The 14267-nt window shown below is 48.0% G+C and overlaps 1 protein-coding gene across 1 annotated transcript in view; it reads left to right on the plus strand.

The window, feature by feature from the left end:
- The window catches only part of XYLT1 (xylosyltransferase 1), a 296727-nt gene extending 288773 nt beyond the window's left edge, over positions 1 to 7954 (plus strand). Inside the window, exon 12 of the mRNA XM_081132516.1 lies at positions 1504 to 7954. Coding sequence (XP_080988642.1) covers positions 1504 to 1826 — 323 coding nt within the window. The 3' untranslated portion in view covers positions 1827 to 7954. The remainder of the gene's footprint in view (positions 1 to 1503) is intronic.
- Positions 7955 to 14267: the final 6313 nt, after the last annotated feature.

The following is a 14267-nucleotide window of genomic DNA, read 5'->3' on the forward strand; positions in this document are numbered from 1 at the left end:
TCTGTATCAACAGCAATATTTGATGTTCAGATGTTTGCTAGCTGCTCTCTTCGCTTTGCATGCCAGCGTTTTGTCGGGTTGGGTGTCTCCCCGCTCCCCATCTGCAGGATGGAGCCATGGGGTGGCTCTAGTACAGAAATTAGACCTGCACCAAAGAGAACAGCCTCTCTTCTCCTGGCAAGTGATGCAGGAGTTTCCCGCCCTGTCTGCCAGCATCAGGGAGCAGTGGGCTGGGGCCAGCTTGATAAACACGGACCTCCCTAACTTGAACGGGAGAAGCGCTGCTAAATCATAGCAGGACAGGATATATGCCCATGCCTGCTAGTCTTCGTTCTTCCACTGGACCCTCCAAACCGTAGAGCCCAGCCCCTCAGCTTCCTGAAGCATTGGGAACGGGAAGAATGACTTTCTTGTCTGTTAGTCAAGGCATATTTTTAATTCAGCTGGGTTTCCCCTTGCGTTTAGAGGGACCCACTCAAGACCACACATGTGAGAAAATAACCCTCTGACTATCCAGGCTATCCTGGTTGCCACCGAGGGTGACCGGCTCTGTCAAGGAAATAAGACGCGTTGTCTTCTGAACGCTGCTTTGTCTTACAAGGAGGTTTCTTCTAATCCTTTATTCTAATTCTCACCAGAATCATTAGCCAATATTTTTAAATATGTATAGTCTTGTGTTTGACAATAAAATAAGCAGTGAGTGGGAATTTCTTCAAAATAGAGGCCTCCTTTGCTCACCCCATCTAAAATAAACAACCTCATCACTCTCTAACCCAGGGATCGGAAGGCTTTTGCTGTAAAGGGTTAGATAGTAAATATATTCGGGTTTGCGGGCCACTGATGGTCTGTGTCTCAACTACTCAGTTTTGCTGTGGTAGCACCGAAACAACCACGGACAGTATCTACCCGAATGTGCATAGCCATGTTCCAATAAAACTTTACTTACAACAACAGGTAGGGGCCAGGCATGGCCCAAGGGCCACAGTGTGCCAGTCCCCTGCTGTGACTCAATACCCCATTTATTCCCTTCGTGACACTTACCACTGATTGAAACAACCTTATTTATTTACTCATTTATTCCTTTATTGTCATCAGTCTACCCCACTGGATTGCAATCTCCTTGACTGTCTGGTTCTCTGACCCCATAGAATAGAGCCTGGCACTTAATAAATCTTTATTGAATGAATGAATGAATGAATGAATGAATGAATGAATGAATGCCTTGTTTAGTAAATGTGCATTGAATGAATGAATGTCTGGGCTATAGAAGGTGCTATGTAAATATGTGCTGAATGAATGAACTTTGTTCTGCTCTAAAATGGGGTCATAACTGATGTGGGCTCTGTTTCTTCATCGGTGCAATGGGACTGTGAATATTAGTTCCTCGTGAGGTTGTCCCGTGAATTGAGTGGAGCCTCACCAGTACCCAGGGTGGTACCAGGCACACAGCAGGTGCCAGCTTCCTGGCTCTTCTAATGATGTAATGGTTCCTTTTGCTTTCAGAGGAGGCACTAAAGCTGCACAACGGACCCCACCGCAACGCCTACATGGAGCAGAGCTTCCAGAGCCTGAACCCCGTGCTCAGCCTGCCCGTGAGCCCCGCGCAGGTGGAGCAGGCGCGCAGGAACGCTGCCTCCACGGGCGCCGCGCTGGAGCGCTGGCTGGACTCGCTGGTGGGCGGCGTGTGGACCGCCATGGACATCTGTGCCACCGGCCCCACCGCCTGCCCGGTCATGCAGACCTGCAGCCAGACGGCCTGGAGCTCCTTCAGCCCGGACCCCAAGTCAGAGCTGGGGGCGGTCAAACCCGACGGCCGGCTCAGGTAGCACTGGGCGTGCGTGGGCCACAACGGATGTCAAAGGGAACACAGCCAGAGGGCAGATGGGGCCAGGACCCTGGCCTCCCACCCAGGGGGTGCCTTTTGTGGGAGGGGCTCTCCTGGCCACAGAATGATGGAGAAGGAAGGTTCTGAGGTCAAAGCCCGGTCTGCCAATGACCTGCATTTGGCAAGCTGGCTCTTGGGGGCATGGTCTTACCTCTTCTGGCTGATCCTCAAATCCTACAGGGTCCTAGTCTTCCCCCTCCAATGACCCAACCCCCCAGACAAGTGATTCTCAAACTTTACTTTGAGCAGCAAAACTTTGTTTACCAAGCGCAGTCCTGGGTGGGAGTTCAAGGTGCAGGTGAAACCCAGGCTGCTCAGGGTGAAGGTGGGGAGATGGAGGCTCCTTCTCAAAGCTCAGCCCACCGGGCGGTCCCTGTGCCAAGGGCATCTCCTAAGGTACCTCTTCAGAACCCAAGGGCTCTGCAAAACCCAGTTTGAAAAGCACTGCCCAGACGGTGGGTTTGACCTCCAGCCCCCGCCCTTCGGCTCATCTTCCCGCTCCTCTGCTCCAGGAAACCCTTGTGCCAGCCCTGAAATGACAGGCCCCTGAAAGTCATGCTCATGGGCCCTCCCCAGGGAGGCAGTAGGCTCAGGATGGCTCTGAGCTTCCCACTGGCCCTTCTTCTTAGTAAATAGATGAGCAGGGAAGCCTTTTGGTATGACATGGCCAAGGTCCACCAGAGTGTGACTGCCAAGTGCCACACTCCCTCGAGGAAAAATGGGACGATGGTGAACATTGAGTCTCCAGCCATTTATGGACCAGGAGACCAAGACCATGACCTTGCTGATCCTTGAAAGTGGGAACGTTGGGGTCCATGGCCATGAAACTCATAGATTGTTTGGAGCAGAACCGCTGAGCAAGACAGCACAGCAATATCCATCCCCTGCTTGAGCCTTTTGGTCCTGAGGTCAGGCCCCCCCAAACCTCTGTGAATGGCGCACTTGGTGCTGTTGGGAGTGACCAAACCGCATGGACCAGACTTTTTACATCAAGGAAAAAGCATTTCCGATTTGGTTTTTAAATTCATGCCCTTCCTTATCCGAGGTGCCAGCAGGCCCATCTGACATGCAGTGTAGAAGCGGGAAGCTTGAGTGTCTGGTTGTTTAAAACCTAAACAATAGTATTATTCAAATGGCCTGAGCTGCCAGAAATCTGAAGGGTTTCCTCGCCATGTGCCCTGTGGAGGGCCCCCCTGCGCCTCTGAGAGCCCCTTCCGGGAGGCCCCCTTCCTCCCCTGATCCCGCCCTCCCCCGAAGGACAGGGTTCCCTTGGACAAGTCCCAGTCCCACCCCTGGTTGCAAACTGTCCTTCCCAAGAAAGCCAGCCCTCGATGTGCATCTCTCCAGCGTGAGTTAGAAGGTACTGCAGTTCCTTCCTATGACCTTTCAGCTACTCCCCCAGAACCACCCCCTCCCCCACCCAGCAAGGCAGGAGGTCCGATGGGCAATGGAGAGTATAGAAAAAGGACACTTTAGATATTTATTATTTATATGTTTTAGTCAATGACTAATTAGTAGGTGCTGTTTTTGCAGCTTGACCATTGTTATCTTACTAACGGAAACTGCCTTTATTCACGAAAGGCCCGCCCAGCCCTTTCCCTCCCCCTCTCTCTCCTCCCCACCTCCTAGTGTCTCTCTCTCTGTCTCTCTCAGTCTCTCTCTCTCTCTGTGTCTGCCCTACATTCTCCGTGTCCTCAGAGGACAGCAGGGATGTTGGATACCATGGGGAGGATGCTCCAACTAGCGTCATCCCCTGGCTGAAAGTAGGGTAACCTTGGAACATCGGAGCCTCGTTTTTCCTCGTACAGGGTGTTAGCCCCATCCAGCCCTTCAGGTCTGGGGGTGCTGGAATTCCTGAGCCATCCCTACTCCCCGCCCCAGGCACAGGGACAGGCCAGGCCGGCCTGTAGAGGGAGAGTGTGCAGACCACAGAGCTCCGGCAACCCCAGCCTCCTCCTTGGGTGACCTCCTTCGGCCAGTGTGACCATGAGCCTCCATGTAACATGACAGAATGACAGAGGGAAACAGGCTGCTTCCAAGCCAGGGAGGAAAAGAAATCTATTTTAGGAAGAGGGTAGGTGGTCAGACCAGGCCAGAAGAACCCAAGAGATGGCCACGGTCAACCGTGGTTCCAGGGACCTCAGAGTGGTTTTCTCAGAAATGCCCTATAATTTCTAAATGGAATTCCAAGCTGTGAGAGGCCCCTGCCATGCCCTCTTTCTGTTCCCACCTTTTGTCTCTGGCCAGAGTGTCCCTTTGTCTGTCAGAGCCGCCCAGGGAGACTCTTATCTCCCTCCTCACCAGACCACTAGGACTTGGTGTTTCCCAATGTCATTTGCAGTGGCCTTGAGGGCTCAGCCCTGACACATCCATGTGGAGCGTGTGCCTGCTGGCTCCTGCACCCACTGACATTGCTGCCTTTTGTTCCCATCTTGGAACAAGCGGAGAAAGTGGCAGAACTGGCTTACTCTGGGGACATCCCCACCCCATCTCTGTCCTGGGCTTCACTCACCTCTCCCTGCAGTGAATTCTGGGACACTGCACGGTCACCCAGGTGTTCCTTAATGCCCTTTGTTTCTGGATAGAGAATAACTTTGCAGATGCTACATTTGTTTAAAAAGAGAGGGAGAGAGGGAATTCCAAACAAAGCCCAGGATGATTTGAGAAAAAGTGATCTTTTCCAGGGAAAATAGTTTCACTTTTTTTTAAATCTGCCTAAGAGTGATTTATTGGTTAGAAGCCAGTGATCAGGCTGCCTTCAGCAGGGGTTGCCTGAGAGTGTTACAAGCATGAGACCGAGGTCTCCGGAAGCCCCGTTCCAGTCTGCAGCATAGTGGCTGTGGGCAGAGTCACTGGCCAGGCCCCAGGACTGCAGGGAAACTGAAAGGTGGGACAGGGTCAGCTTTGAGACAGAAGGAAGCACTCAGTAGCTGCGGCACTCGGCATGATTTCCCAGCATCCCAGGGATATGCAGGTGGAGATGGAGCTCAGGAGGCCTCCCACTGCCCACTGCCCACTGCCCAGGCCATGCACACTGCCCAGGCCATGCACAAAGCACTAAGACTCAAAGGGGGGCACGAGCAATTCCCAAGGCCCCATGTTTTAACAAGTGCACCCATTCCTCCCTTTGGAGAAAGGCTTTCTTATCCGATTGGGAGTCATTCTGACTTTATTTCCCATTGTTAGCTCAACTTCTTAAAACGCAAGTGGCATTTAGAGAGGCAGAGCAAGGCCACGCACGCCCACAGAAGGTGCGGATTGCAGCTACTCTGGGCCCATGCCTGTGCTGTGTGGTCCGTGCTTCCTTCTGGTTCTCTAGTTTCCAAGTGCAAGGAGGTCACTGGCTGGAGCCTTGATCTCTTTGCTGAGAAGGTGCAAAACAGAGGAGAGCAGTAGCTCTCTGGGTTTGGGGTGTGAGCAAAGACCCCTTTCACAGCCAAGTTCACTAGGAAACTCAGGACACAAGCTCCTCAGCAGCATCCAGGGGGCATACACTAAATAGAGCTGTTGGCAAAAGCCTGCCAGATCAAAGTGGCACCCTGTGGTTGAGGTCACAAATGCCTATGGGGTCCAGAACACTAACAGAGATGAGTGAAGCAGTTGGTGTAACCAGTAGGGAGTGGTGGGGACTGTGGTCTGCTGGCACCACTTGACCCATCCAAAAAGAGCAGCGACTACTCAGCTCCAGCCTGTCAGTGCCTATGAGAATACAGGCACCGTGTCACAGAACCTTCCAATTTGGTAAGGGAAGCGAGAAATCCAGATTTTAATAGGAAATCTGATTTTAAATGTTGGCTTTTTTTTTTTAACCGAGGATGGGCACAGATAAATCCCACAATTCAGCCTGTTTACCTCACTCTGGAGATGTGGTTTAAAAGGAGATTTTAAAGGAGGATGGACGTTGCCCCTGTGAGGAGGGGAAAGCCAGCATTAAGAAAGGGCAAAAATAATAGCTCACGTTGAACTCTGAAGGGGACAGGAATCTCTTCCTACTCATTCCCATCCCAAAGAGACAGTCCCACAGAGGAGGTGTCCCTGGAGAACTGGCTTGTTCAGAATCTCCTGGTCCCCACGCAGTTTGTGGTGAAGGGAAGGAGGAACAGAATTGGGGGCCCCAGCGGTTGCCCCATAAACCTAAGGAGGTCCACACTGCCCAGGTCCTCACCTTCTGGAATTCCATCACACCCGGGTGGAGAGGTCAAGGATGGGGTCCAGGAAGGGGGTGGCGTATGAAACAAGTGTTAGCAGCCAGCTAGCCGCCCGCCTGAAAGCGTGGGAACCGTGCTGGGGCTGTGCTTACAGGGCATCCTCTCAGCGTCTGCCTCAGTTACCTTACTTTGCCCATGGGTCTACCACAGGCGCTACCTCACTGTGTCTGCTGAGAAGTTTACCTTGGGGGGAACGAAGGTGGCCAAGTCTGCTTGAGCAGAATGTACGATCTATGCAAATTCCGTGTCTCTGTTTCTCTCTCTCTTTTTCTCTCTCTCTCCTCTCTCTGAAGTACTATTATTTTTTACCTTGCAAACAAGATACTGTATAGACCCCTCTTAAGACTGAGGAAGGCTTTCTTGCGCCACCTGTGTCCACCCTTCACGTTGTCATTGGTTCTGTCCCTCCCTCCCCCGTCCGCGTGGCTGGGAGTTTGGCTGCCTCTGCCCACAGGCCCCACAGGAAAGCAGGTTCTGCCCCTTGCCACCTCCACCCCTAACCCATCTTCTCCACGCCTCACTTTCCTCTGACTTGCTTACTATCTCCCCATCCCCCCAAAAAAGCCTTAGGTTCTCCTTTTTGAAATGTGGCCTTAAAATTATTTTTGGAAAGCTCACCGCCCTCTCCCTCCCATTTCCACCAACATCTGAGAAGAAAGAGCCCCTTGCAGCTTTCGTGGAAACCTCCTAAGCGAGGGGTGGCCAATCTGTAGTTTGCAGATGCTTAGGAATTGCTCATAAATGTCGCCTTTAGGAAAAATAATTCTTAAATGTTTCCCGTGGGTACAGTGAAGGCCTGGGTGCTCATCTAGACCTCAGCCAGCCCCTGAAGCGCTCTCTCCGTGTGTATTGTCGCCGCAATGAATGGGCTGGTGGCTCCATCGCCAGCCGGGCGCTAGCTCCGGCTTCCAACCCTCGCCTTCCCAAACACTCGGTGACCCACGTACTTCAGCCAAGGGTACATCAGGAGAGTCTCTCCATTTATCTCTTCCTCCTTCCTGCCTGGAAAGTGATAGCATTAAATATTCCCAGTGGATGGGTCATGTTCTCCAAGGGACCACACTCTCCCTACTTTCAGAGCCTCTCCTTTTCCCTGCCATCGCTCCAGGGCTGCTGGAGGCCAAAGACAACCCAGGGTTTTCATAGGAAATTCACTGGAATTGAGCGCAATCGTCTTTGTAGTCCTTTTGTCTTTTTTTTTTTTTTTTTCATTATTCTTAATATTATTATGTTCTCAGTAGCGTTTGGGTGTGTTTTTTTTAGAGGCCTCACAATAAGTTATTACCGTCCCCTTCATTTTTGTTCGAAGACATGTGGTGATATAGTTTTTAAAAATAACTATTTTGTTATAGATCATAATATGCATAAAACTGTACAGAAATATTTTGTAATGTATTGATTTTTTTAAAAAGAGAGAATCTGTAAATAAAGTTTTAAAAAAGAGAGAATTCAAACGGCACACACTGAAAGATGTAGATATTTTGCTATTTATTTAAAGGAGTATTTTAAGAGATATTGAGCTATCTGAAATTGACCGGTAATCAAAGTTCCAACCACCCGAATGCTTTTTCCTCGAGGTAGAATGTGATTCTCGGAAACGATTGCACTACCCGCCCATTTTTGCACCTTTTCTGTCTTTTCAGTTAGCAGAAAAAAATAACAACGAAATTGTGCCTTAGCTGTATTTTTTTGTCTAGGGGAATTTGTTTCTGTCTGACAAAGCAAATTTTTTTGCAGAAAACAGTGGATGTAATAAATACTGTACCATACCAAAAACACCGCAGGTGTATATAGATGCTTTCTGTCATACTGTGTTTTCAGATGCAGAATTTTAAAATTAAAAAAAAAAAAAATACTGTCTTTATGGAACAGTGGCTGTGTGGCTTCTTTTTAGCAATTTCATGTGTCTTTGCACACTCTTGTATTTTCTTCCTTCCTCTGCACTGTCCACCCCCTAGGATTAGGGTAACTATATAACCTGTCATCCAAACTGGGAGACCTTTGAGAGTGACTGGAAAGAATGCTGAGACCACAGGCATAACCTGGGCCTCTCTTGGGAAAACCTGGATGTTTGCACACACTTCCTAATCAAGCCTGCTGTCATCTCAGCTTCTGTAAATGATTCCCCTGGTTGAGGCAGAACTATACGGTTTTAAATCCTTTGTTAAGTAGAAGTTAGCAAGGAAGTCCTGCCATCTAAAGTGGCAAACAGTTTTCTATACCCAACTGGCTGATTATGTAGCAAATCTGTTTTCCTTCCCTCTTCACCACACAGCTGGACTACATTTCCCAGATACCTTTGTGCTTAGGTGTGGTCATGTGACCAACTTTGGCCAATGGAATGTGGGTGGAATAGATAAATGCACTTCTAGACCTGACCCGTAAAACTTTCCAGGAGAATCGCTTCTTGCGAAGATCAAGTGTAGTATCTGTTCTTATCTGATACATCCTCTATCTGAGGACAATATAGTAAATGGATTTTCAAAGCTGGGAGATGGAATAGGAGCTTGCTCCATCCACTCTGGACATGGACCTGGTATAGCAGTACCTCTGGGAATGGTATACCAAAAAAACCCAAACCTTTCCCATGAGAGCCTCCTCTCTCTCTTTCCCTATTTATCAGTGCAAATGTCTTGAATCATCTTGATTTGGGGCATTCATTAGTTGATCTATTCTACTGCTCTTCTTGGCACCCCAACTTAAAGGAGGGAGAGCCACAACATAGGAAGAGCTGGCCCCTGGACAGCAACATGGAAGGCCATCTGGCCAGTCACCCCATTGACTATGACATGAAAAGAAATAAGCATGTACTTTGTATGCAACTGAGAATTAATCTGTTGCAGCAGCTAGCCTTATATTAAATAATTCATCCAGAAATGGAAACTCAGATGTTCCTATGGGAAAGTCCAAATTTCAGCCCCTTAATTCCATGGGTAAAGATTCAGAAACTCAGGTGGGTGAGGTGATTTGCCTACACCAAACTATTAGCATCACAGAACTAGAACTAAGGTTTCCTGTCCCCCAAAGAGACCTCCAAATCATTAGGAGGACTGGTTCTGCATATAACAGTGCTTATATGTGGTTCCTGAAGGCTGTGGCCAAGGATGGAGAGTGCCCAGGTGGCTGGGTTGCAGAGATGCCTTTAATTATCTTCCAGTCCTTAAAGACAAAGAGTAGCACTAGTACCCAGATGAGAATTTACAGCTAGAACAAAATAGGGTAGAGAAGGTAAGTAACTATATTTGGAAAGAAGGGGGAGCCCCATATTCATTTGCCAAAACCTTTTTTCCGGTCTGACCTTACAGCCACACACCTCCACCCCACCCTCCTCTCTGCTCAAAGATGAGTCATCCAAAAAAAAAGGTTTTGCTTGAAGGGAAGGATTAATTTCCAAAATTTCTGTGGAAGAAAAGATCATATATCTTGTTCAGCATGGTATTCTCAGCACTTAACACAGTGAGCCCAGGAGGGGGGCACCCAATGAGTATTTAGTGAACAAACAAGTGAATGAAGGCATATTTTTTTTCTTTTTTTGAAATAAGTTTTTATTGATTTCAGAGAGGAAGGGAGAGGGAGAGAAGGAAGAACATCGATGATGAGAGAGTCATTGATCGGCTGCCTCCTACACACCCCCTACTGGGGATCAAGCGTGCAACCCAGGCATGTGCCCTGACCGGAAATCAAACCATGACCCCCTGGTTAATAGGTCAAAGCTAAACCACTGAGCCAAGCCAGCCAGGCAAGGGCATATTTCTTAATTAACATATGGGCATGGGGTCATTTGTCCAAGATGCTGTCTTTCCAGCCAATCGTTGATCAGAAATATTTGGCAAAACATGAGTTATTGTAAACAGTGATTTTCCCCTTCAATAATGATGTTTCTTAGCGTTTTTATGAAAGAGTTGGTTGGAATTCCTTTCCTGCTGATGTATGTGACCTGTCACATGCCACCTTTTGTTCAGAGAATAGTAGTGGTTGGCTTAAGTTTATCAGATTAATGGTTTCAAGGTGTGTGTTTTTTCTTTCAAGAGGAACTTATTTTCAAACAAAATTGAAAATACATTAAACTCCAATATATAAAAGAGACTTTGAAATTGGGGGCTGGCAGGAATGCTCTAGTTGAAGTGGGAGTGGAAATTCTCTCTTAGCAGTGTCTCCCCTTCCACCCCATTTCCCACCCCCAGTCAACCCCTTGGTGGCCAGGGGCTGTATAGATGACCATGCTTTGAAACCCATACCTCTGGTGGAAGCAGCTGGGCCTTTGGTAGGGTTGACTTTAGGCCTTGCTGTCAGGATGCTGAAAGTTGAATTCTAGGCCAGGTCTCTAAGAGTGAGACTCACGTCTTACCTAGTCTTAGAAAGTCAGAAGAGTGGAAACTTAGAGTTGGGGTAGAAAGAAGGAACTGGCGGGCCTGAGGTCAAGTTTGGCATTCTCTTGATCATATTTAGTTGGTCTGTTTGTCCTGCCAGGAAACTGCATGTTGCTCCAACCCTGATGGGAAGTATTAGCCTAAGAATCAAGAGACCAAGACCCTCTCCAGCCCTGGTTCTCCCACTGATTGGCTATGTGATCACAGCGAGTCTTTTTCCTATGATGGATCTCAGATTCCTCAACCACCAAATGGGGAAAGGGGGTCCCCATTGGAGTGACCACTGCGGTCCCTTCAAGTTCACACATGTAGGTGCATAGTACAAGTTCCAGCCCAGCACCTGATACAGATCATGTAAGGCACTGGCTCTTTAGAAGAAAATATTCTCAAAATGTGATTTTTGATGTTCATATCTGTTAATGAGGGTTCTTTGACTTGCAAATAATAGTAACCCAAATCAAAGAAGTTTAACCCAAAGGGGAATCTTTTGGGTCATGAAACTGCAGAGAAAGCAGAACCAGGGCAGCCCCGGGGGACTCAAGAACGGGGACTGGAGTCTTGATACGCATGTTCCTTTTTTGTCCCTTTCTGCTGGTCCCAGTCTGATTCCAGTCTCCCCCCAGACAGTGGACGGCACGCGATAGAGAAAGAAGCCCCACAAGTCTCTGCTTCCTGTCCTGCAGACACCGTAACACAAACACCCATCTCCTTTGCCCTCGTTGCCAAAGGAGCTGGTTCTAACAAGCAAGCCTGGGTCACATGCTTGGACCAATCATTGGGACCCAGCAAATAAGGCGCTAGAATTGGCTAAGTCTGGATCATATGTCCACCCCTGCGGCCAGGAAACTGGGTAAGAAACTGTGACTGGCAGCCCCATCCCAATCACATGACCAGAGTAGAAGCGGAACATCTCCCCAAAGGGAGAGGATGGTGCTGAACAGACAAAAACAACAGATGTCTATCCACTTGCCACAGCCAACTCCAAGCTCAGGTGGCTTTTCAGATGCCAGACCAATTCGTTTTTGCTCCTCAAGTGCCCAAATCATGTCCTCCCAGCTCCTAGTTGTCTCCCTAAGGAGAAGGGTTCTGGGCCTGTCTTGAGCAAATCATTTTAAATAACTATCATATGGATGGTGCAGAGGATTTCACCCTCACTTAATCAGTTGTGCAATATTTATGCTTATGGGACAGCATGATGGATTTCTCCTTTGCTCCTTGTAGCCTGGGCACAGGACTCATTAAAAAGGCCCATGTAACTGCCCTTCGCTAATTGTGGATGATTCTAACATGCAGCAGAAAGCAGAGCCTGTGTACCTGCAAAGAAGAACGGCACCTCTCTCCACGTTTCTGTAGCATCATCCTGGGACCCCAGTCTCCCCAGAGCCCTTCGCTGCTCTGTCCCCTTGGCAGGCGCCCGGACCCTCAGCTGGCAAACTCGTCCATGATGAGGTAGCCGTACCTTGCTGAGTTGGTGTACTAAGCTTCCAAAACTGGATGTGACGAGGAAAATAATAACCCAGCGATAGAAAACACTGGTAGCAGATTGGCTGATAGGCTTCACAGCATATTTCTTCCAGGGCTCACAAGTCTCTGCTTCTTCACCTTCAAGAAATATGGGGAGTGCTTTTCCAACCATACTGTTAAGGCTGAACTACCAGTTTTTCAGTGCCTCTGACCAAAATAAGGGCCCTCCTTCCAACTCTGGGATGAGATAATCCTATGTCTAAACGGCGGTTAAGTATGGATCAGCTGAGTCAGGTTTGAGTCTCGTTCCCTAATCTATCTGGGCCTCAGCTTACCTGTCTGTATGTTGGGGATGATAGTTACTGACTCATAAATCTTTTGGGAGAATTTTAGAAAGACAATGCCTGTGAAATGCACAGCCCACTGTGTTCACATAGGAAGAGCTCAATAAATGTCAGCTTCCCCTTCACACCTCAAAGGTGGAAGCTCCTTGAGGGCAGGGATAATGTCTATATTTTTAGCAAACATTAAAGGATTTGACACAGAAAATGGTGTGCCAGTGTTTGATGAATGAATGAGTGAATGAATGAACTGGACTGCTGCTACTTCCATAATTTCTTCAGGGGTGTTCCATTTAGTCTGATCTCCACAATAATTCTGGATTTGAGACTTGATGTCTTCCTTAAGCCTCGGTTCATGCCAAGGGGGCATCGCCTTGACCTCAGAGATCCAAGTGAGATTTTTCCCACATGCCCTGAATAGAGGGAAACAGCACTTCCACTGAATTGGTTCATTTTACAGATCATTCCTCTATTCTGCAGGGGTTTTCTGTTATCTCCTTTGTGTACCATATCATCTCCCAATAAGCACCCCAACCCATCACTCCCCAGATTCCTACCACCAAGCTATGTGGACAGAAGATTTTACCAAAGCTTTCAGGGAAGGGATTGTATGAGAACATTTCAAATTTAATATTAGATACTTCTGTTCTCTAAAGCCCCAGAATCTCCCATTAGCCACCTGCCTACACGGTCTGCAGCTTCCAGGCATGTTTCCCTCTCCCTGTTTTCACACCCTCATCTTCTCTCTTCTTTCTGCTCTCCTCCCTCCCCCCCAAATGCCCTGTTATCTCTTGTCACCTGCTGCGTCTCTGTTGACCAGTCCTTTGGGCCACACATTCCACACCTAAAGCAAACTGTAAAAGGTGAGTTCTCTCCCAATTTCTAAACTTAATTCTCACCAAAGAGAGCTCTGGAACCGGCTATGATAACAATTGCTACAAAATACTTCCTCTCTCTGATTATTCTGATTTAACACAATCCCTGGCTGATAAGTGGGGTCTGAGTTCTTTGGCTTTGTTCCTTAGATCATCTTTTTATTATTTTGGAAAACCTTGGGGTCTCCGTCACCACAGTGGGAATTATTCCAGCACCTCCAACCTCGGTCTCATTCTATGAACGAATGCTGATTTGATTGGGGGTGAATGGTGGGCAGATAGGTTTCGAGTGTCCAAAGATGAACTTGGATGAAGTCCAGGACAGAATTGCTCAGGACTAAGAATACTGACATTCTAGGGCTGGGTTCAATGAATTACAGTCCTTTCTGCCAACTTTTATTTTTCCAACCTTGACTATTCATGGCCTGCATCAGCAGACACTGCTGCTGACCTTGTCATCAAGGATTTGTTCATCTAATATGGTATTGGCCTAAATTTAGCTTCAAAGCCTAGAAACAGGAGAGGAATTAACATCTAGGGAATAAGGGATATAGAACCCTCTCTAACTGCACCCTAACTCAAAGTCTGACCTGTACCCAGAAACCTGTTTGCTCCATTTGTCAGTATGTAAGTGAGGATTTTCTGGAGAAGTAGAACCATTAGGATGTATATGTGTATGTGTATATATGTGGGTGGAGAGAAAAAGAAAAAGAGAGACATTATAAGGAATTGGCTCCCATGGTTATGGATGCTGACAGTCCTAAGATCTGCAGTCAGCCAGCTGGAGACCTGGGAAAGCTGACAACATAAGTTCTAGTCCAAGTCCAAAGGCCTAAGAATGAGGGGAACAGATGGTGTAGTTCAAATCCAAAACCAGCCACTCGAGACCCAAGAAGAGCCAAGGTTTCAGTTCAAGTCCAAAAAATAAAGACTGATTTCCCAGCAGGCGGAGTCCCCATCATTAGCAGAAAGGTTGGCCTTTTGTTCCAATCAGGACTTCAACTGGTCGATTAGATGAGGCCTGCCTGCATTAGGAAGGGCACTCTGCTTCAGTCTACTCATTCAAATGCTCATCTTACCCCCAAACACCCTCACAGACACACCCAGAATAATGTTTAATCAAT

Source organism: Miniopterus schreibersii (genome assembly GCF_964146895.1).
Source record: "Miniopterus schreibersii genome assembly, chromosome: 3".
Taxonomy (NCBI): Eukaryota; Metazoa; Chordata; class Mammalia; order Chiroptera; family Miniopteridae; genus Miniopterus; species Miniopterus schreibersii.